The sequence below is a fragment of the Teleopsis dalmanni genome, chromosome X, assembly GCF_002237135.1.
Source record: "Teleopsis dalmanni isolate 2A chromosome X, ASM223713v2, whole genome shotgun sequence".
NCBI classification, from domain to species: domain Eukaryota; kingdom Metazoa; phylum Arthropoda; class Insecta; order Diptera; family Diopsidae; genus Teleopsis; species Teleopsis dalmanni.
In genome coordinates this window covers 61,299,733-61,323,834 of record NC_051848.1, presented here as the reverse complement: position 1 = coordinate 61,323,834, position 24,102 = coordinate 61,299,733, and the positions used below count along the sequence as shown (strand labels likewise).

At 31.0% G+C, this 24,102-nt stretch overlaps 2 protein-coding genes across 3 annotated transcripts; one reads left to right on the top strand and one right to left on the bottom strand.

Moving 5' to 3' along the window:
* The first annotated feature begins 823 nt into the window (after positions 1-823).
* Positions 824-22,656, top strand: LOC119687820 (centrosomal protein of 104 kDa). 2 transcript variants are annotated; one of them, XM_038102327.1, is made up of 8 exons: positions 824-944; positions 15,310-15,477; positions 15,557-16,673; positions 17,091-17,208; positions 17,424-18,604; positions 19,032-19,177; positions 19,250-19,351; positions 22,352-22,656. In XM_038102327.1, exons 1-8 carry the CDS (start codon positions 905-907, stop codon positions 22,489-22,491), a joined length of 3,012 nt encoding a protein of 1,003 aa, XP_037958255.1. In that variant the 5' UTR covers positions 824-904; the 3' UTR covers positions 22,492-22,656. The 2 variants fall into 2 exon arrangements, with proteins under 2 accessions (XP_037958255.1, XP_037958254.1); XM_038102326.1 differs by having other exon boundaries at positions 17,067-17,208.
* Positions 10,093-12,722, bottom strand: LOC119687821. Its single transcript, XM_038102328.1, has 3 exons — positions 12,459-12,722; positions 10,712-10,907; positions 10,093-10,647 (listed from the first exon to the last, which is right to left on the bottom strand). Exons 1-3 carry the CDS (start codon positions 12,618-12,620, stop codon positions 10,325-10,327), a joined length of 681 nt encoding a protein of 226 aa, XP_037958256.1. The 5' UTR covers positions 12,621-12,722; the 3' UTR covers positions 10,093-10,324.
* Positions 22,657-24,102: the final 1,446 nt, after the last annotated feature.

Here is a 24,102-nt window from a genome sequence, read left to right as displayed (position 1 = left end):
TATTAATATTATTATTATTTGTCTGTGAATAAAAATTGCGAAAATATCTAGTGTCTAGTATCTATTTTGTTTTGCATTAGTTTATGAGAATTTTTTACAATATTGCTATATACAGTTGTACTACACAAAATAAAGAATTTAATTTTGAGTTAGAATAAATTGAGGTAAAGTATATTAAAATTTCCTAGGGATTTTTTATACTGCACTTCTGTATGTAAATATTTATTTATTTATTTATTGCACTTATTCATTATTTTTGATTAAAAGTTTTAAAATTTATTTATTAAACATCTTTTAAAATTTTCATAATGGTAACACTTAATTCACCTAATTTTTATTTAATTTACCCTACTCGAAATTTTGGTATATACTAACATTCGCTGCTATACCGACTTTATTTACTATTTCCCTCAATTTACCATCAATTTACTCATTATTGTAATATATGTGTAACTAAGTACGATTGCAGTTAGAGTTTTAACAGCTGTCAATATTTTGACATGTGCCAACAAAACAACATATGATTTGAATAGAAATGTAATAAGCGCGCATGAGCATTAGGTGAAAGTAGAAGGAGGTGGTGAATTGGAAACAACACACACACACAAAAGTATTTTAATGTTTGTTTGACATGTTCCTTGCATTTCTTTAGTCTGTGGTGAGCATTTTTTAAGGACATACTGTTGTCGTGTTAAACAGTATTCAATTAAAATTATATTAATTCATAAAAATAATCCCTAAAATGTGAACAAAATTGCTTTTTTGATATAATTAAAATAAGAAAAAATTAATTGTAATGTGTACAGTTTTGTTTGTATTTAAAATAGAATTTTGGCTAAAAAATTCCAAAAAATTTACTAAAAGTTTGTATTAATCATTTTGTTTACACATTGCTTCAAAGGATATGGCTAGAAAGATACCGTTTAATGTGGTCTTCGCATCTGGTGAGTAACAGTGCATGACTGCAGTAATTTGAATTTTTAACAAAAACAACAGATTGTCTGATTAAAAAAGTTAACCAACCAAAATTTGTTGAGGGCCAAAGTGTTTACACAGAAAGAAATTACTTTAATAAATTTGTTAAGACTGTGATTGTTAGAGAAATCGATAAATCATACAACCCTTTAAAATAAACTAAAAAATCTGTCTGCATTATGACAGATGAAATTAGTTATTCATTTGCATAATTATTGAACATTCATTTATACAGTAAAGACGTTGATGTTGTTGTTTTCCTTGCGACACAAGCGAGAAATGCTAGAAGTAAACTATTGAACTTTTCTTTCGAGGTGTCACACGTTTGAGCAGAGTCTCATATATGTATGATTCCTTACTCCTTCTCCCTTAATTGGAAGACTTTTTGCACGTTCTTTTAATTTGAATATCTCGCAATAAACACTTTTCTTCTTTTAATAATTTATGAGTTTTATTTCTTAGTACCTGCAACTGACATTGCAGTACTTGCCAGGGGAAATACGATGGATAGCCCATTTTAATAATTTATAAAGGAGAAATTTTGTTGCTTTAAAGGTCAAACTAGTGTAATTTATATGAGAAAAAATGAAAACAAATTTTAAATGTGGTCTTGTGAATTAGTAAACAAAATATGTCTGCGTCTCTTTAACTTTAATTTTTCTTCAACTAAACTGTAATTCTATATTAAAATATAAATATAAATAATATAATAAAAAGAAATATTATTATTTACGAGAGCAGTTTTGAACAGGAGTTAATTGCAACAACAAAATTTTTATTTATTTTTAATTAATTACATTTTTGGCTTACCATTTATCAACACATATCTTAGAATTTCCCTCATTTAGAACGCAACTTAGCCTTACTCTTTTGTTTTTGATCACAGCGCGTATAATGATTAATTAATGATATTAGATTCTTTTGGGAATTCTAAATATGATAAAATTCTATTTTAGTTTTTGATCAAATGATAACCAAATAATGTATACGATATTATTTTTTTTTTGTTTTAAATACAGAATGAGTTATAAAACCATATTAATCTTGTTTAATTCTTACATACTTTTATTATATTTATAATCACAATCTTCGAACTTCATTAGTACATTTGCGTGATATGAAAATGATACTAATTGCTACCTAATTATTACATTAATTGTGATAGTGTAAACGTACTGCAACTTTAAACCCAGAAAATTTGATAAAAATAAATTCAAAAATCCAAACTATTTTTGAGACCAATGGATTTTGTTGACACTGGGTAAAATTTTTAGGTTCTAGGAGCAATCATCTAAAATTATTTTTTAATACTACAAATGATTACTTTTACTTTAAGGCACTTTTGTACCTCTTATTCTTATTTTGTTACACGTTCTGCAACCACCAGCACTTTCTCTTTGCTGCTGGGGTTCTAAAAACTCTTGACTGACTATTCGATAAAATATGTACATTAGGGACTAAGTTCTGGGTTTTGTTATTAATAACAAGTCAATTAATTAGTTCAATTTCCTGGTACAATTCTTATATTATATCTAAATATATGTTTGTTATTTAGAGAATATAATGACATTGTTGTCGTTACGACTATGTAGTCTATTTTTTTTTATTGTTATTTTTTATAATATATGCGCACAAATGTTAATATCCAAATAAACTGAGAAGTAAGTTTATTACTTTTTTAATTTAATTTTTTTTATATAAAAACAAAATTTAATTATAAACTTAACGAACTGGAAAGATTTCAAATTATGTTTTTAACAAATAAAACAAATTGTAAATCTGTTTAACAATTAAGAGATTAAAATCAAAAATATTATTAAAATCAAAAAAAAAGCAAAGTATGGTAAGAAAACAATAAAAATGATGTTAGGACTTTAGCTTTAGTGCTTAACTCTAAGCTGACTCAACTATTGCCCTCTTCTTAATTTCGATCCAAAATTTTCGTATCTCGTGCAATAAAAGACACTTAATTATTTGGTGTGCTCTGAATAATATATATTATATATATGTAATATATGTATTGGCGATTATTTGACGTCGTTCTACGAGAGGTACCCGGGGATCTATCATATGCCGGTACTACTCACATAAATAAACTCGTGTGTAAAAGTAACAACTCATGACAACATTCTGCTGATATTAACGCATCAGATATAAAACAGTTGCGAGGTTCGGATGTTCACGAAGAGCCTATAGTGAATTATCAAGCCAAATATGTTGGTGTTAAAATGCAAATCCATGTATGATAATATTTTTGAAGAGTTATCAACACATTAGGCCGACAGGCCTAAGTGAATTCTTTTGATTGCCTGTCAGGGATTCCACCAACTCCTATCTGCAATGGTTTTAATTTTACAGACCAAATAAGTAACATTTAAGAAAGACATACAATAAGGCAACATATTTTATTCCATATATTACACCCAGTTGTATTCAATTCATCCATACTTTGACTCACCTCGGCCACAAATATGTTTAGCTGTCAAAAGGGTATAGCAGTTTCAACACCTGCCGTAAATGTAACTAGATAATAATTCCAATTGTACAAGTGAACTATTTTTGGTAGTTCACCAGTTGCCACGTTTCCGTTTGAGTCATTGCATTCGATTGGGCGTGAAACCAAACCTGCCACAATACTTTGTCCCCCAAAAATAGATGTGTGGGGTTGTGAAGAATTAAAGTAGGAACAAGAGAATTGAAGTGGCTTTGCATAGGGTGAAACGTTTAAATCATCTAACATTTTTACTTGAATTTAAATGCAGTCATGTAAAAGTCATAAAAAACGTGTGAATTAATAGCTTCCCATCATGAACCTATGTGTCAGTTTTATAAATAGAAGGGCAGAAGGGTAGAAGGGTGGTTTAAAATAATTTCAAATAAAAACAGTATTTAATTATGCGTGTAAATAAATATTAATAAAAATTGTTATTAATATATTGTATTATCTGCCTATAAGTAGAATATATGGTTCCTTTTTGTTATAGTACTCGTATATAGTACTCGTGTTATAGTACTCTAGTAAAAATATTTCCGAAAGTGCAAGCACATTATTTTCTATTCCATTTTTTCTAGATCGATAGTTTAATAATTACTCTTATTTTAGATAAAATAAAATAAATCCATATCGTAGAAATGATGAGAGATGGATTAAAATAGATAAGAACCACCTCTAAGGAGTTGAGAGAACCCCAGCTATCAGAATTAAAAATTATCTCACTCAGATCTCATTAAAGTTATTAGGTGGAAAAGATAAAAGAAGCTTGGTTAAAACTCCAAACCCCTATAGTTCCCAATCGGCAAATGTTCTTATTCTAAGTCAAGGAATTATCTTTTTTTTAACGAACAAATTTAAATGATATGGTATACAATTTGTAATATAGAAATAGATTAATTTCATTTAAATATTTTTTATGGTGATTGAGAAACATATAGATTAACAATTTTATATATTTCTACTAAAAAAGAATCCATAAAATAATTTTTAAAGGCGTTTTCACCAAACTCTTTCAAACACTATACATGAATTGTTGCGGTGGTAAACGGTATATATCGTCTTATTGAAACCAAACATCAACTTCATATTTCAGTTGTGTAAGACGTAAGACCTTTATTAATGTTTTTTTTTCAATTTCTCACACAAATCAAATAACTTTAAAAATGATCAAATATTGTACTGAAGAGGGTTGTCAATAAAATGGGTTTGTTTGAGGAGATAGAATATTGCCTTTACTACAAATCCATATGGATATGTATATAGTTTTTTTTAATTTTATATTTCCGCTTTAGTTTCCTATTCTTATGACTACTACTATTAATTGACTACTACTATTGTCCACTTCCGTCAGTGCGGCTCAGGGCCTCAATAATTCTTCTAAACCTGACTCTATTTGGTACTTCTCTGTAGACATCGTTCTATGTATATCGTGCTTCAGCTAGTTCACTTTCGACCATTTTGTTCCACGTTTTCGCTGGCGCACCAGGTCTTTTGCTTCCTTGTGGATTCTATGCCAACGCTTGTCTCGATATGTGATCTCTCGATTGTCTAAGCGTAAGGCCTATCCACTTCCACTTTCTCATTTTTGTATCATTTTATGATGCTTTTTGAGTTGTTTGGTTCAGAATGCGTTCGTTTGGTATTTGATCTGACCACCATATTTTGAGAATTCTACGTGGACACTTGTTGACAAACATTTGCATCTTTCTCTAGTACAAGATAGATTTCACATTTGTGTTAAAGATTCGCAGTTTGGTCAGCCCCCTGAGTTCACTGGATCAACATATGTTGGTAAATTTACCAAACGCAGCTATCGTTAAATTTACCAAACTGACAGACTCTGTTTGTTTGCGTATGGCGGATATCAACTGCTTTAATTCATCTAGGTCTTGTAGACACTCAAACAGTCTCATTGGATATCCTCGGTATTTTTAAATGCTCTGCTAAGGATATCTAGTGCGAGAATGAAAAGCAATGGTGACAGTATACACTCTTGTTACACACCTGTTTTGATGTCAAAAGATTCAGAAAGCTGGTTTTTGTGGATCACGTGACACTTAGTATTAGTATGTACAGCTCCTTCAAGAAGTATATAATTTTTTCTGGCATTCCGTTTTTGGAGAGTGCTGCCCAAATGTATGGTTGGTTAAACTGTCAAATGCTTTTTTTTTGCTTTGAAACCTAGGAGGACCACAAAGAGGATACTTCCAGTAGAGCTTAAAGTACTGCTTAATTTGACAAAATGTGTCTTACACAAAATCTGCATAGGAGTTTAATTTTGTCTGGTTTTGCTAGATAATTTATAGCCAGCCAGATTAACCTAACCTTAGATATGTAATTAAATTTGGTATGTCTTAATATTGAAAAAAAATCTTTCTGAAACGAGTCAAGAAATTTTAATTTGTTGTGGTTTATCCTATAAAAAACGGTGAAAAATACATGTCTTCTTGCCAATCGCTACAGCATACCAGAGAGTATGGAAAAAAATTGAAGGACAGTTAGCACGTCAGTGGAGTCATAAAAACAGCGGATTTATATGCACTATAAATGCGGTAAAATGACTTTGCGTGGTTTGGCACATATTTGATCTGAAGCATTTTATTTTGTAAACCGTCTGTCCGTACAAAAATTTTTATGCCAGAAATGTGATATATTATCTTCATAGAATATAACAAACAAAAAGTTTTGACTTTAAATTACGGATACAAATATTTACGTTTCACCTTAAAATATTTAAAAAGAACTGCTTTACAGTTCCACAGTCCTTTGCAGTAATGTAATGTAATTTCAGTAATGTCCCTTTTGGGAATTGGACCATGAAGCTACTTGGAATAATAGTTCCGGATGTGTGTGCGCAACATTTGAGTTGCTATCGCTGAGGTAATTGCTTGTAGACTCTGTGACTATCGAGTACAATGTTAAGATTTAATTTCGATTTTTATGTACTGAGTGAATACAGAACTTAAGCAAATCATTAAATTAAAATTTTTATGTCCATGGCAAAGAGTCTATTTCTATCAAACAAGGGGACAACAGTCAAGAAATTTAAATAAAAAAGAATCATAACTAAAGTAAATTATTAATTTGATTTTTTTTTTACTATTATCCCCTAACTTTATATAAAAATATTATTTATTAAAATTTAACAATAATAATATATTAAATAAATAGCAAACTAAACAAAGGTATACGAATATAATCCTATGGAGTACATGCCAGAGTGATGGTTCGAACTAAATTCTTTCAAAGTTTTCTTTTTACAAAATAGAGAATTCTTAGGAAATTTTACTACTAAATTCCTTTAATTCTAATATTACTTAAAAAAAAAAAGAATTCTGTGTATAGACATGTAGTCAGAAGTTTTGAGGGGTTGAAGTACTTCCGAAATGATTGAATAACTATATTTATACGTATGTATTTTCATTATTAATGCTTTTAATAAAAGACTTTTCTAAAAATTACTGAAATTATCAAAAAACCAGTAAAGTAATTTCTGGCTTTAGAAGTCATTTTTGTGTTCTAGCAGTATTGGACATTTTTAAGAATTTTCGATATTTTTATTTTTTTTGCTGTATTATATACTATAATGTTTATGCATTATATAGTTACTCCCATATAAGTAAATTACATCACAGCATGCTTTCATTATCCATTATGTTTTGAGCTCCAAACTTCATTAATTAATATTCATTAATTAATTATTAATTGCTATTGTCTAAAAGTTTCTGTATCCTCTCACTGCCTCATACTCTTTTCGTATTTCTATTAAACATTGAGAAGCTCATTTTCTTCAAAAATACTGTTCCTCTTTGACTCCATATATATATTCATTCTGAAATGTACTATAAGGTGTTCTTATTTAGTTTAATTCCTTCTCCTACCTGGAATCCTTTTCTTCAAGAACTAATTTTGTTCGACTTTGATAGGTCCCATTTATTATACTTAGACAGAATCTTTTATAGATTCTACCCTAAATACAAATCCAGTGATTATAGATTATTATCGTTAAGTTATATTTCTAAAACTAAAGCAAATGAGCCTTTTTCTTATTAAAAGTATATTTGAAACATTTCTTTAAATCAAATTTCATGTCACCATGGTAACATGGTCATAAAATGACCATGTTGAACTCGGAAAACTCGATGCGGTCATGATAGGTTACTAGTCACTAGACACCAATACCGAAAAATGATACAACTCCTTTAACTAAAACTGCAGAAGCTGTTGAGAATTATGATATAAAGAGACTACCGAACACTTCGTAAGTAAATACTGAGTTCTAGAAAAATTAAGTAATTCCAGTATAAAAACTGTTAGTCCCTGTCAACAGTGGGACGACTCGAAAATAAATGTAAGCATCGACAGTGGAAACTATTCTAATAAATTGAGTCTTAACATCTCGCTTCGACTGTCTGATTATTCCAGTGCATAATTTAAGGCCTTCAGAAGACCTTGTAATTCTCTGGCCTTCTCTCAACGAGTTGTAGAGACTTGCCAGCATCGGATTCAAATAGATACCAGGAGGACATAGAGACATCTTGTGTAAATGTAAAGCAGATGAAGTTTTCCAAAGCAGGCACGTTGCTCTGCGAAATTCACTTTTCACAGATTGGTATTCCTTTCGCAACAACTGAACTTGCAATTAACTGAAAACACATACTGTTGCCAAGGAAAGCCTGAATAGACTAAAATTCGTGTCTGGCCAAAAGTTTCATCTGGTTTAAACTGTGAAAAATTTGTACCAAATCAGCTACCTTAACTAAACCCGAACAAAGCCCCACCCATTTTTAATTCGCTTTTCTTTCCAAAACGTCCCCTTGTCTTATACACATTATTTATCCTCTCAACTCATCTATTCGTATTTGTTTTCTGCTATATAGATTTTCACGGGCTAGTACACCAACAACAACTAAAGACGAATCAATTCTGTTCTACGCTTGCGATCCTAACAGGTTACTGTATATAAAGCAGATATGCAAAAAAGTAGGTTTACTCTTTTGTCATGGTTATAGCTCTGAGGATGTCGAAGAAACTCTACTTTACCTTACGTGTCAGTGCTTATCACTGTTTAGGAGAAAATATAAGATTTTTTATGTCGCTTTTCTAACTGGACGGATAGATCTCTCATCCTTTCAAATTTTGAAAAGGTCTATAAACTTGTTACATTGATTCCCTTGTAACAAGTTTATAAACTTGTTACAATGGAGAGTCGCACTTTCTCAAAGGGATACTGTTCGTGCTTTAGTTTTTTTGGTACTTATTTTTTCAAGGTAGATCTTTCGTATGATGATGTCTCATCCATTATATGCATTATAACGATATATTATTTGTTGGATCATTAGGTTGCTACGCCGATCTAACTTAACTGTACTATGGTACCTATTTCCTGACTAAGCTAGGGGAAAACCCACATGTAAGTAAGTAGGCAAAATCGTTGTAACACCATATAATCACAAATATAAGTTTGACAAATATCTTATGCATCAACCGCGTTATTTAGCTACAAATAAAAAAACTATTTGCAGCTTCTTAACTTCAAATGTGGGGTAACAAAATGGCGATACGCGCCATTTGGATAGAACAGAAAGGCAACCAGCCATCATTTGTTTCCTGTATTTGGAGGAATGCATAAGAACTTGCTAAAGCGAAATTGTTACTCTTTTATTTACCTTTTACAACTTATATTAAAAATATATGGTCTCGCCCGCGTGAATCGTGGAGTAACATAAGCATGACTTTCTCCGTAGTACGGTCCTAGATTTGGTTATGTATATAAGAGCGAATAATATAAAAACATGCAACATATATTGCCTCTATAAACGGAATAGTATTGAAATTTAACAATTAAAAATAGGTATAATTAGTTAATTCAATTATTCTAGTTGGTTTATGATCTCATTCTAACATAACACAAGTGAAAACTACAGAAACATGTGCGAACATAAACGTCACGTACGATTTTGGATAAGTTGGTTAATGAATGCTGACTCTGAGCTTCAAATTTGGCAGGGCACGGGTTCAATCTCTGGTAATTGCAGTCTCAAAAAATTATTTACGAATAATTCAATACAAGAATTATTTCCGAGACCACTGATGATGGGTATTTGGCAATACTCGAAACAGCTGTGTGGTGAGCCAAAAATATAATTGATTAAAATAACATAAAGAATTTTTGTTGTTACAGTTCACTACTTTTCGAAATCTCTCTTTTTAGTAAAGTAATAAAAACTATTAAAAATTCAGTCACAGATAATTGTGACCGATATTGGCTAAATATCGATGTAAAAAAGCATAATTGAAATATTAAGTTGAAAAATAAAGAAAAAATTTATTGCTGATACTTATGTCCTTCCTACTCAACCTCCGAAAAATATAAGATTTGCCTTTAAGGGATGTGAAAACATATTGGGATCCGTTGTGCAACCACTCAACTCTGTTGGAAGCGAGCCAAACATGTAAACAACATTAGTTGGTTGCATCTTTTTTTTTAATCAATGAGAGCAGTTGCTTGCCATGACAACGTCTAGAAATGCAGTTAAAAAGTTCATTTCTGTATTTTATCAAATCAATTTAGGGTGTGAAAAACTGCATAGGAAATATACGACATGTCCCGTATTTTTTTTATTTATATTTAAATATTAAAAAACAGTTTAACAAATACAGTAAAAATATGTATGCACAAATATGTTAACAAGATTACAACTTCCCAAAAATCCTTAACTATGAATAGAATTCAAGATTTAACCACCAAGTACTTTGTATACGTGGAATGATAAATTTTAAAAGCAAATGTGGTTCAATTAAACCACTGCAGACTAGTAGGTATGGCAATTATCCATTTTAAGTTAAATATTATTAAATATCTTGTTTATGTGCCTTTCTTAGTTTTATCTTATCTAATAAGGATAAGACTGGTGCAATTAATGTTAGACAATAAACTAAAACGGAAGCTAAACTTATAACACGTACAAACTCAGCATCGTTGTACTTCCAGAAGAATAACGTGCGGTAACCAAGAAGAACTGCTGCCATTCCTAAGGAGAATGTTAACATGCCGAACAAATTATGGCGATATTTTATTTCGGCCGGAGAATATATTTTATGGGCGAACTTCGGTTGAAAGAAGTTGACCAATCCGCCTAATATGCTAACAGTACACATAAACGTTGCTGCGAGACCTGAACGAAAGTATGAAGGAGTTTAGCTAAGGATTTAAATACTGAATCTTGTATTGTTACATACCCACTTTACCATGTAGCGTACTGAAATGGTCATTTTCAGTAGCAGAGATTTTACCGAGTGCACCCAATAGTGCCATTGATCCACCTAGAAACTGTAATATACCATGTATTCTAGATTTGTTGCGATGCGAAAAACGATTAGTAATGGGATTCACTTTGTAGTGCGACATAAGAGCTTCTGCCATAAGAACATGATACTGCAAAAAAAAGATTCAACAATTTTTTATTAACAATATTAAATATTGATATATGTTTATTGTTAATATAAAAGGTTCGATTAAACAAGTCATTATGAATGTTAAAAACTTTTTAATGTTTAAGTGTTAAAAATATATTGATATGATATGTAAATACTAAGTAATGTTAGCTAAAATTTTTTTTGGAATTTTGAATTTTTGAATTATACCATTAATTTTTAGTACATCGACCGGATATGAGTTCCATGCAATAAAAACTACAGTAAGCACAGGTAAAATTGTAATTATTGTAGCCCCTTGTGCTACGCCGCTGGTTTTATGGCACCTATATCATAAGACTATATATCATAAGACAATATGAGTTAATGAGTGGTGCAAACACTTTTAGAAATGTTGAGAAAACATTAAAGATGACCAATGTAGATAAATAAGAAGAAATTATACTGAAGACGTTAGAGAAAAAATAGAATTATCAGACGGATAATGCGAGCGATTTTTGCAAATATTTTAGACATGAAACGACTGGCAGCAAAATATGTTCTGAAAATTTGTTGAATAACTAACAATTCGTGGCAAAAATTAATATCATTATTGTGCCTGAACAACCCTATTATCTAGAGATAGGTTCAGAAATATTTTCTGAAAACGTTTTTCAACAATAGATGAAGTAGGCGAAATTATTGATTGATTTCCAGATCATAACTAAAAATGAGTTTCAACAGTGTTGCTTAAGCTAGAAACTATAGTGTCTATAATATTGAATGGGAATGACTTTCTAGGTGATTAAATATATATTGAAGATGAAACCAATATTTTTTGAAAAATTAAAATTTTTTTGATAATTTTTGGTCATATCAGACTGTCTTTGGTCATATTGCTTGTATATAGCAAATTTCTTGCGATTGTCTCAAAAAATATACAAAATACGAATATAGCTAAATCGATCTATATTCTTGAACTTATACAGAACATGGAGACTTGGAGCCTTCTTTTTAGAGTACATTTAATCATGTTAGCCCGTGTATAAAAATATTCATTGATATAAGGGAGTTTAACTGGTGAAGGAGAAATAATTTAGATTTTAGATTTAGATTATACAGATCATAATGGTTTAACGTTCTGGGCTAATATCCATAGATGCGAAGGTTATTATTCTAACTGAAAACTATACCAATTGAAAGAGCAGACCCTTATAAAATGTTTATATGTGATTTTGTATATTCTCGGTATCATTTATTGTAGAAAAATATTAATATTTATGTTTACACACTATAAAAATTCAGGTTCGATTTGGGTTTTTATCATAAACATATTTGATATGAGCAATAATGTTTTTTTTTCTAGCGACAAAATATTTTTGCTGAGTAGCGATGACATAGTACTTTACTGCCTCTGGGGAGATTAACAATCAAAAAATAGTTTCATAGTTTTGACCTTTCGACTTCGTCAATATAAACGCAAGACAGTACGATTATGTGTGTAACATATTTTTCAAATGTAAAAGTTAGTATTTACTTTAATAATTCATTTTATTTCGTTAGATGTACTTACTCCGATTGTGGTCATAAAGGCATGCATAGCCGTGTCCTTAAAATCCAAATTTTTTCCTAGAACTGTAATGTAAATACCAACCAAACCAATAAAAATATGATTTATGGTATTTAATAGGCTTTGTATCTTAATCCAAGTATTATTTGAGCTACTCCGTGTCATGTTTATTTCTTACTTCAAAATGTTTATAAAATTTATTCAATAAAATATATATTAGAAAATGAAAAAGCGCTAAGAGCACAACACAACCGCCCAACGCACGAAATATACTAATTATGATAACAAATGCCAACGAAAATCAAATAAAAACAAATGTAGACAGAAAGAAATAGGAAAATAAAAGAAAGAAGTGGTAATTAAAATAAGTAACCCTGCAAGAAATTGCCGTCATATGGGAATTTAACATTATTTTAATTCAGTATTGCACATTACTTCCAATGTGCGAGCAAAAATAACACAATAGGTCTGTTCCACTGGCTACTCCTAGTAACTTTGAGTAACACTGTGTATACGTTCCACCAGTAAATTGTCGAGTAAATGAGAGCATCTGAGAGCGCGTGACATTGCTGTCGAAATTTGAAAATGCTACACAGACTTTACTCGAACATTTCATTTCAAGTAAAATTTATGTGATGTGTAAATCAGCTGTTTTGGTTTGAATTTAAATTTTTTATATTGTTTATATGTGCGGCAGTGATGTTCTCACCAGATTTTACACAAAGTTGTTTCATGAAAATCTGTGTAAAGAGCGTAATTTGACACTTTATTTGTGTTACGCTCTCAGTTTGAATTTTACATGTGTTTTACTTGAATTTTACTACGAGTAGCTCGTAAAACATACCTAATACTGGATTCAAACGAGAGTTTGAAAAATTATTGACAATTAAATTTACAAACAAAACTCTCGTGTACATCTAGTGTACATTAATTCATATTGTACGTTATAGCTTATGCACACCACACAACTAATTATAATTTTTATTGAAGTTTTGTCCCGTACTCTGTACTCTGAATTGAATTGTAATTTGTACAAAATTAATTTAAAATCAAATTCAAAACAGTACAATTATGTAGTTATACATATTTTTATAAAATTTAAAGAAAATAAAATAAAATGAAAAAGTATTTGAAATAAATAATTGAATAAATGAAATAAAATAATAAAATTAATTGTTTTTTTTGTTTTGAATATAAATATTATTACTTTTTTTTACGTTAAGCGTTTTTGTACATTGTATGTAACTTGAATATTTACTTGATAGTATGTGATTTCAAATGTTATAATTCCTCATTTTTCCGTTGGGTGTTTGTAGAATTTCGTTCACTTATTGCTATTCACCACGTCTTGTGCTAATAAAATCATTGTTTTTGTTGTTTTCGTTAGCAAGTGTTGACGTTTTGCCGGCAAACTTTTTATTTTGATTTTGTAATGTTTTGTTTATATTTCACAATAAATTATGCAAATTTCATAAAAAAGTAAATGACGTGTAAAATTGGAATTAATGTGAGTAAATCGAAATATTTAAATAATTTTTTGATGAACTCATGCGTTTATATTTAGAATGATATACATTAAGCGATAGTAAATAAATGCACCATGGATAATTAATACAAATCAAGTAATTGATGACTTAAACTATATTCTAAAGAAATAACATATAACAGTAATAAGATATAACAGCTGTATGTATTTATATTGAATATATAACATTTTTTGGATCTTTTTAAATGTTTCCTAGCCGCTTTCATATTTTCCAAACGATAATTTCCCACGAGGAAAGTAACCACACCAACTGAATGTTCTTTGCATGTTAAGGCAGCCGCAAAAGTAAAGCTGTTTGAAGTTTGCCGAATTGTGGATGCTAATGCGGTTGCTTCTAGTCTTTGCCACTATCTACGCAAGTTATAAAGCGTTTGATTGCTTTCTGTTCCATTAAGGATCTTCTAATAGTTAAAGTTTGTATGAAAGTTAGCTTGTAAAGTCCCTATGGGGAGCGTTGAACGTCACTTGGTCGTCGCTGTCGACGAGTGGCCCCGGGACGTAGACCAGGCTGTTTTTGGAACCCAGTTTCCATAAAATCTCACCCACCTTCATTCCTTCCTCCATCATCACGTAACTACTACCTATTTTCATTTCTACCCATATAACCGTCTTATATATCCTGTCATGTCGTCTGCTTACATGTTCCAGTGGGTTACAACAACAAATACAACTGAAAGTTAGGCCATGTTGACCAATAACAATTTTCATTTCTTAATGTTGATCAATGTAAAATATACGATTTTATATATCATACATTTTAATATTTACAATTATGTAGTTGTTTTTATAAACCCTATATTAATCTCATCCATCATTAGACAATTTAGTAGCAGAACAAATAATAATATGTAATGAACAATGGAAAGTATACGTTCCTAGTTAAAAATGGATTAATTGGAGTGTAGACTGCCTAGACTTTGACGAGATTTTTGTGTTAAACCCCAAATAAGTATTATTTTCGAATTTTACCTCCAAAAAAAACAAAAATTCCATGTGTTAGTGAATAAGAGGAAGTGTGTGGTAAAAGTCTAGCCAATATGGATGCAGTATTACTTCTTCGTTGCACCACTAAATGTCAGTAAACCATTTACTTGCATTACGTGTTCTGTGTTCTTTACGGGACTCAATGCCATATAAACGTCGATGCTTTTAGAATTTCTATATCCTTTTTTGACTTCCTTATATTAATGTAGATCAATATTTTTAAGTTTAATTCCCGATGCTTTGCCGGATCTACAACGTCTTATATTACAATTTTAATATAAGATATATAACAGTAATAAAATAAACATTTATTATATTTTATAGATGAAGATCCATCATTTCCCGCCAGTGAACTCAATTCACATGGACCGACTGTGCATGGTTGGCGCAGTGCATCCAACAGTACAATTAACCCACACGATATAATATTGCGGTTCCATAGACCAACAAAAATATGTCGCATACAAATATTAGCACATCAGTATTTAATTCGTAAGTTTATACTATAATATATACACATACATACATATGTAGAATATATAATGAATTAATGTATTTCATATTATTTTAGCTGAAAAAGTTGAATTATGGTTGCATTACTCACCGAAAGGCATACCGAGTACACCATCTTCTCAGTGTTTTGATTTTTTAGGGTTTGTTGCGCTGTCAGATAATTCAGCAACGAACTACAAATCGCGAGAACTTCAAAGTGTTACCGTAAATCCACGTAGAGGTACACATTTAAAACTACGTTTAAGTACGGCCCATTGTAATACTTTTAATACCAATGGACAAATTGCCTTAATAGCTGTGAATGTGCTGGGAGAAGAATTGGAGAAAAATTCTTCAAATGAATTGCAAAATGAAGAACAAAATGAAACTAATTGTACCACAACAACTACAGACCAATTGATAACTGAAGGCGGTGCCGAACCTACATTGGTATCTATATGTGATGATCTTCTATTTTCTATGTATGTTGAAGAGTCTGTTAGCGATATAATACGTGAAATGGAAGAGAAGAAATCGAAAGCTGTTAACGATGAGCGTTTTGAATATGCACGTAAACTAAAACTTTGTATGACATCATTGCGGACCGCCGGCGAAAGACTGGGTCGCTATTCATTAGCAAAGCGGCAAGCCGTACAGCAGGAAGACTTTACTACAGCCAAGCTACGTAAGGAGCAAATAGAAATGTATAAGTCTGCTGTTTTGAAATATTTACTTGTACATGATCTACTCGAGCCTAATAACGAACCGATTGCAACGAATGACATGGCCTCTGAAATTTATTCTTCGAAACCTGTATTACCACCAGCACCAAGCTTACAAGATGTAGCACAGGCATTAGCGGAGGCACATTTCGCTGCCACAATGAGTCCTAAAAGCGCACAAGATGATAAGTCATCAACAGATGGTGGTAGTTCCGTTGGTGTTGTGGCTGGTAATACTTCATTGAGCACTAATAATAGCATTGCCAACGATAATTTGGTAGCTCACTCTACCGCGAGTTTACGAAAATCACATGATGAGATACCAATGTCGCCTAAACTGAATACACGACGTAGTCCAAGTCGACATAGCTCGCCGATATCAAGTCATCAAGGCTCATTAAGGCGTAGAAATAAAAGTGCTCCACGAAATTCTTATGAAGACTATGAGGAACGCGCTATACCTACTCTTAGACAGTAAGTTTTATCTGCTGTTTTAGATGTCGTGGTTACTAGCGGAAGTAGTAAATTGCCAACATTTAGTTGGGTAACTAAATAGTATAAAAAATGTATTTGGAGTTATATTCAATGTTGCATGACAATTTATGTGTGAAATTTTCGTACTACTTCAGCGGTTTACAATAGTACTGCCATTTAGCAAATACATACATACATACATATGTATCATTTTATCATTTATATACGTATATACTGGTATATATATTATCATATTGTAGCTTTCACACACTTTCATATCAATGTATTTTTGAGTTGTTGATTTAAGTTTTCTCTTATTTTTGTATTTTATATATTCTTTTGGTCTTTAATCGTTGCTTGTTGCCTACAATTTGTTGCCATAACATAATGCAGTTCACATACTAATGAATTTTTAAGGGAATGCCAAGGTACAGCCTTGCTGGAGGCCGATCCCAATCGTAGAGGGCGTTCGCATTTGAGTGATCGTGAACGTCGACAGGCTGCTTTACCTATACTGGTGTTTGGAAACGAACTGGTAAGTTTAGCTTGTAGCGGCTAGTCTACAATAACTGTTTCGGTAATTCGGTAATTATTCGTAATAGTTACGAATTAGAACTTACTACAACCTTATGTCAATAAATATATGGTATATGATTTAATTTTAGTTCATAAATTCATCAAGTTTTTTTTTTATCATCATACTCAAGGTATAATGTTAATGTTTTTAAACTAATGTTACAATATTTTTAGGTTGAACAATTTTATTCTCGTCAATTTCAAGATCGTGAAGACGGTCTTATACGTTTGCGTAACTTTTTGAAAGGACATGAAACGGAGACTGCGACAAATGCGAATGGTGATAATGTGGCGGGTGCAAATAAAGTTGCCCGCAGCTCTGCCTTACTATTACATCGTTCCGTACGTGATGCTGTTTATTCAGTATTTAGTCAAGCCACAGAAACTGTGCGTATGCTATTCCTAGAGTATGTGCCTGGACGCGTTTCTCAGAGTGAAGTTGCGCGCTGTGTGGATCGTTTATTACCCGAACTATTAGCGAAATCAGGCGATCCATCGGCACGTATACACACACTGGCACAACACACAATTTTGAGTATAGCTGCCTGTCCGGAGGTTGCTGAGCAACATTTAGTCGCACCAGCGCTATCGCGTACGGTCGGTTCCGGTACACATCCACGTCTGGCCTTAAGTCGTATGCAAATGTTGGAACAGTTAGTGTTGAGTCAAGGCATCAGTACAGATAAACATAGTGGTTTGACATGTCGTGCGCTATCTGAATGTGGTTGTTCAGGTATTCATCATCCAGCGGAGCCGGTGCGTAAAGTAGCCGAAAGGATTCTTTTGTTAGTTTACAAAGTGAATCCACGACTTGTACGTAAACAGTTACCGCCGGATGATGATATAACGAGACGCAATTTACTGTATCGTCAATTGTTTACTGAATTTGATAAATTAGATTTAGAACGTAAGAAAGAAATGTTAGAGGCAAATAAATACTCTGGACACAGTTCCAGTGATCCAACATCTCCACCTTCGAATCGTAGTAATGAAGCGCGCACAGCAGCCGAACAACTACAATTAGGTAGTGGTGCTAATGTTGGCGACTGTGGTGGCTGTGACAGTCGTGGTAGCCCTTACGGCTTCAGAAATAAGTCACCTGATTCACAATCGAGTCCAATGCGAAGATCTGAAACACGTATACTTAAAAGTAAAAGTGGACATTCAATTGGTAGTGCTGGTGCAGTTGGCTCCAGTAACGGTTATCCCAGTGGCAGCAGCAACATAAATACATGCAATGGCAAACAGCAATACAACGAACAACTTAAAAGATCGATGATATCAACAAACAGTTCAAGAAAAAACTCAAATTCTAATTCAAACTCTGAGTCATTGGAGGAGGCTCTTGACTTAATGTAAGTATATCAGAGCGAAGTCGGTTTCTTATATTATAGTACGTATATATTTAAAATTGAAAATGGACTTGTGCTAATTATACTTAAAAATCTTATTTACACAACCGTAAGTTACAACTGTTAGTGCGATCACATATTTAATGTACAGTAAAAGCTCTTTTAAGCAGCTATACAGTGCGGTTAAAAGAACTGATCGTTCAAAACAATGCACTTTGTATGAAAAATTAAAATTGGGAACTGGGAAGATCGCGTGGTTAAGATAGATGTCCGGTCACGAGAACGTCCTTTCCACAAAACTTTCACTGTAGTCGCAAAAGTCTTGAAAAGGTCATTTATCTTTTATGTCCTTTTTTTTAAGTTACAGTTCACTTTTACACTAACGTATTGAAGTATTAATCTTAAATAATTAATTTTTTGTGTTTTTCAGACGCTGTCCGTTCTGTGATTGGACTTGTCACAGTAATGATCAATCGCAGTTAGATAGACATTATTGGAAAACTTGTCCGTTCCTCACAAAATGTCCTCAGTGCAGTCAAGTGCTTGAAGTTGCTGCTTTGAACTATCATTTAACAAGTAAATTTATTAAACATATATCTTTCGTCAATATTTTTAATAAATTTTTTTATTTCAATTTATATTTCAAAGAGGAGTGCGAAGCAAAGGATAGTTATGTCATGTGTGAACGTTGTACGGAATCAGTACACAAACAGCTTTATGACTTACATCAAATGGAAGACTACTGCCGAGGTATAACGAATTAATTAAACCTTTTAGAGATCTTATATATTTAGCCCCAGTCTACATTAGCGGTAAACAAAACGCTCGTTGCTCGATATGATTTAATGCATCTTAGAATCCCTCAAACGACAGGGTAACACTTAGGCACGAAAATTACGATTTATTATTATTATTATTATTACACGTTGAAGATATATTATACATTGAAGATATATCCATATTTTTCTTTACAGAGTTAGTTTTATAGTTTTGTATTGTATTTCTGTTTTGAGCGGGAGCACGTATCCCCGCTCTTACGGGAAATCGTGCCTTTTAGCACATTATTCGTATACTAACCACTGCGGTCCTTTTGAGATTTTTTCTGTTGTGCGTATCAACAACGCTAATCCATGGTATCACACAGACCATTATTTAAGCTCGAGTGAGCCTCTCTAGGGCACAAGACCTCCACTCCAACCTGACTGATTTTTTTAAAATGTTTAGACTACCACAAAGTAACATAGTATAATCAATTATTTCTTTTAACATCTTCTTTTCTGATCTATAATCTATGAGTGTGCCGCGATTTACTTAATAATTTTTTTTTTTTCATAGTTTTCATAGTTATCATAGTTCTAAAAATAATGACTTGCTCTTTAACTATTTAAGGCCCAATTTGTTAATTTCAATTAGTGACTGGAGGTCTGGACATTATATACGTTCTTGATTTGATTTTGTTATTTAATTGATCAAAGGAAAATAATTGTTAGGTATATCACGATGTTTATGCTGTGATAGAAGATACATCGGAAAAATCATATGTATTCTAGATTATTATGATAAGACGAATAAATATAGCGATATTTAATGGAATCTAGGTATGTGAGCCCAATTTCACGAATATGAGTCGTTAACATTTTGAAATAAAAAGCCTTTTGGATAGATTCTCCGGTCATAAAAATTTTTTGTTTCATCGGCAAAGCATTATTTATTTTTGATATAACATTATATATATATCACAAATTAAGGTATTCAACTATCATTTAAAACACAAATCTACACTAAATTTTTCTTTAATTTGTTAAGTTATTTCAAGAAATTTTTATCATAGATATTGAAACATGTACAGTAAAACTTCCATATTTGAAACTTCTATAATTTGAATCTTCCTAAATTGGGTATAAGTTTTCGTTGCCATCATCTTAATAGCATTAGTCTCTACAAGTAGAAATATTACCTTTCTAAAATCCATATAAATTATCAGCAATCTTTATTTTTAGAATTACAAGTTTCCTTAAGTCGATCTCTACAAATCTAAGTTTCTGTTTAATTTGAGTCACGAATTCTATTTGATTTCGGAGAATAACACATTTTTTTCTTTTTGCAATAAAAGACTGAGTTTTACGATATTGATATAGTTTTAAAGGACTTTACGTTTGACACAGGTGTTATAACCCATTGTAAAAAGCCGATGCAGATATTATTGAAAAATCTATGAGCGAAAGGTTTGTGTGATGAGTAACCTTTTGTATATGAACCCCATAATCGATTAATGAGGCTACTACAATTGTAGTAGCCTAGAATATTTGCAAAATGATATGATAATGTTGATTATAAAGTCTTTTCTGTGGCGATTCTTATTAGTATAAAAAAAAAGAACTTTTCAAATATACTATATATTTCAATATAGTTCACGAATTGTTTTATTCGTTTCTAAAACATTCAATCAATTATTTTTACAAAGCAAAAAATTTTTAGACTAGATTTGAGGTATAGCCATTTTAAAATTGTACTAAAATGTAAATTCTCAAAACCCCATTGGTTCATATTTGTTAAAAAATTTTGAAATTATTTCCTTTCCCAAAATACGAGTATTTTTAAAATAAAAAATGAGCTCATAAAAGCATTTGATCTAAATCGGTAGTGATTGTGTCAAAGTTCGTACATTTGAAAAATTGAAATTTCGAACAGATTTATATCGCTTTGGAGGTCCTACTCTAGCACCAGATCTACCGTCACTAATAATTGTTATATATTTATCTCTCCTCTCTTGTTTTGTATATGTGGTATTAAGAATATCTTTGTATATATTATGCTATGAATGCTACCACTCCAAAATTATAACAATAAGTATCAAGCAACATTAAATATTTATTGATGAAACTTGGGTGACGCTTTTGAGAAAGCATTCCCTATAAGGTATATATACATTTCAAAATGGGGATCGTAATTTAAATTTTAGAGTCAACATTGGTTGCAACCCCGCACCTTGATGAGACTTGATGTAGACACATAGGGTAACAAATCGCGTTTAAATCTCGCTTGATGCGGTATTTTTTAAATGTGTTTTTCATATTATAGGGTCCGAATACTTTTTATACACGTTGTAAATATAATAAATGAAATGAAATAAGCTTCAGTGAACAAAATATTAAAAATTAAAACGTTAAGCTATAATATTTAATACTTTTTATTTAGTCTTACTGACGTTTCGAAGTTTTTTGACTTTTTACAGTTTTTTCAAATTGTGAATTTCGAATATTTTTTATACAGAATATTTATAAAATTATTGTTATTCTTAAAGTTATAGTCTGTAATAATTTGTATGTATAGAGTATCGTAAAATATAAGCTTTAAGGCCGTGTGCGAGTTCGATGGTTAATTGAGGGAAATAGTAAATTATGTCGATATGGTAGCGAATGTTGGTATTTACCAGAATTTCGAGTAGGGTAAATTAAATAAAAATTAGGTAAATTAGATGTTATTATTGTGAAAATTTTATAAGATATTTAATAAATAAATAAAACTTTTAACCAAAAATAATAAATAAGTGCAATAAATAAATAAATAAATATTTACATAAGTGCAGTAGAAATTATCTCTATGAAATTTTAATTTACTCGAACTCGCACATGGCCTAAGAATGAAATTCACTCTAATTTATATTTTATTATTGATTTATTACTCACAAATAAATGTTGATCATTTGATTATAATTTATTTCACTAATATTGTTGTTGTGTTTTCCAGAGCTTAAAACTGGTGCAGCAAGATGTCCACTGTGTCATGATGATGTTCATTTACCACTGGACGGTGGCTGGAAGCTACATTTACTTAGTAATGCTGGCTGTCCTGGTAATACCAGACGCAGATCGAGAAAATCAAACTAAGCACAAATGTTGCGTACGGATAACGCAGGAAACTAAATTTTTTCAAACAAAATGTTTAAAATTGAAGAAAAAATACTACAAAATTAAAATTAAAATTAAAATTATAGAAGCTCTTTAGGGACATGTGCAATTCTTAAGATTTAAATATCTTAAACAAAAAAAAATGCATGCAATTATACATATATAATTTTTTATTGCTAATGTCGTAGATATTCAGTGCATTATTTTTTTATGAAATTACATATTGTTTATATGTAACGTTAAATAATAATTTTTTGAGCTTATAAGAGAAACAGAAGATTTTTAAAAAACAGAATTATAAACAAATAAATAACTGCAAATATATTAATAGTAAGCATTTGTAATAATTTAACATTAAAGTTAAGTTTAGCATAATATATTCCTTTTTTATAAAAAAAAAAAATAATTTTACTAAGACACATTTTTAAACAAATTTTGTTATTAAATATTTTGTTGTTATAAATTATTTTTGTTAAAAGATCAAAGAATTCCTAAGTTGAATTATATATTTGTTAAATCATATTAATGATTTTATTAAGACTAAATGTTCATGTTCACTAAACTATAAACTTCTTTGATATATTTTTTATGTATATAATTTGTTAACATATTAACCTAATTCAATAATTAAACGTCCGTTTGAACAACCCATCCAAATTCAATGCAAAATATATTGAAATAAAAAAATGATTGAAAATAAATATAAAGAACTATAAATATATAATATTTTTGACTTTTTATTCATTAGACTAAAGATATGGCTTTTAAATAAAAATTGTTTATTATTGTGTTGTTGTTGTAGCTCGCTGGAATCTGCCTGTGAAGTCTTTTTGGGAAGTGTCGGACGGCACTTGGTAGTAGCTGGCGACGAGTGGCTCCGGGACGTAGATCCAGCCGTTCTTAGAACCATTGTTAGGTATTCATTTCCTCTCTTGTTGGGGCTGTCTTCATAAAAGTTATTGTAATAATATTTGGGTAATTTTGTTTGGATAGCGTAGATCGGTTACTTTGCGAGTAATAACTCGTCTCCAACGAGAGTGTTGAGTGCCGTACTCTTACAATTACAATGATCTTTATTCAATAGCTTTAAATAAACAAGCAAAATAAATAAAATAACTATACGATCTTGACACAATCGTTGCCGTTGATGGGGTGTTCTTTAGATAAATTACCATTGCTTCTTCAAAGTAATTTCAAAGAGAATTCCGCTTCCAAAGCACTGTAGTGTGAGAACTTTAAGTGCCGGGTAAAGAAGTGGATTGCGTTTGAAGAGAGACAACGTTCTGGACAACTTTTGAAATAATATTGAATTAGATATTTTATGGAAAGTTTAGTAATTAGGTGGTAGAGCTATAACTGTATGTATTGAAGTTCAAATAGGATACTGCTTAATTGGTATACACGCTATTGAACTTGAAGCTGCGCATTCTGGAATTTGCAAAAACTGTAGTTGAGTCGGCTATTTTATGAGTTTTTAGGTTTAATAATTTTTTAATATTATTTTATTTTATCAATAAATTTAATTTTAGGATTTTGTATAATCAGGAGTAATATATCTTTGATATCACATTAATGTTACAGAGCTTAGAA

Coding starts and splice junctions, on each gene's coding strand:
- LOC119687820 (XM_038102326.1), top strand. CDS start 905: ATGGCTAGAAAGATACCGTTTAATGTGGTCTTCGCATCTG. Junction 945..15,309: donor TAATGTGGTCTTCGCATCTG/GTGAGTAACAGT, acceptor TATATTTTATAG/ATGAAGATCCATCATTTCCC. Junction 19,178..19,249: donor TTTGAACTATCATTTAACAA/GTAAATTTATTA, acceptor TATATTTCAAAG/AGGAGTGCGAAGCAAAGGAT.
- LOC119687821 (XM_038102328.1), bottom strand. CDS start 12,620: ATGACACGGAGTAGCTCAAATAATACTTGGATTAAGATACAAAGCCTA. Junction 10,908..12,458: donor CCTTTATGACCACAATCGGA/GTAAGTACATCT, acceptor TTTTTTTTGCAG/TATCATGTTCTTATGGCAGA. Junction 10,648..10,711: donor TACGCTACATGGTAAAGTGG/GTATGTAACAAT, acceptor ACTTTCGTTCAG/GTCTCGCAGCAACGTTTATG.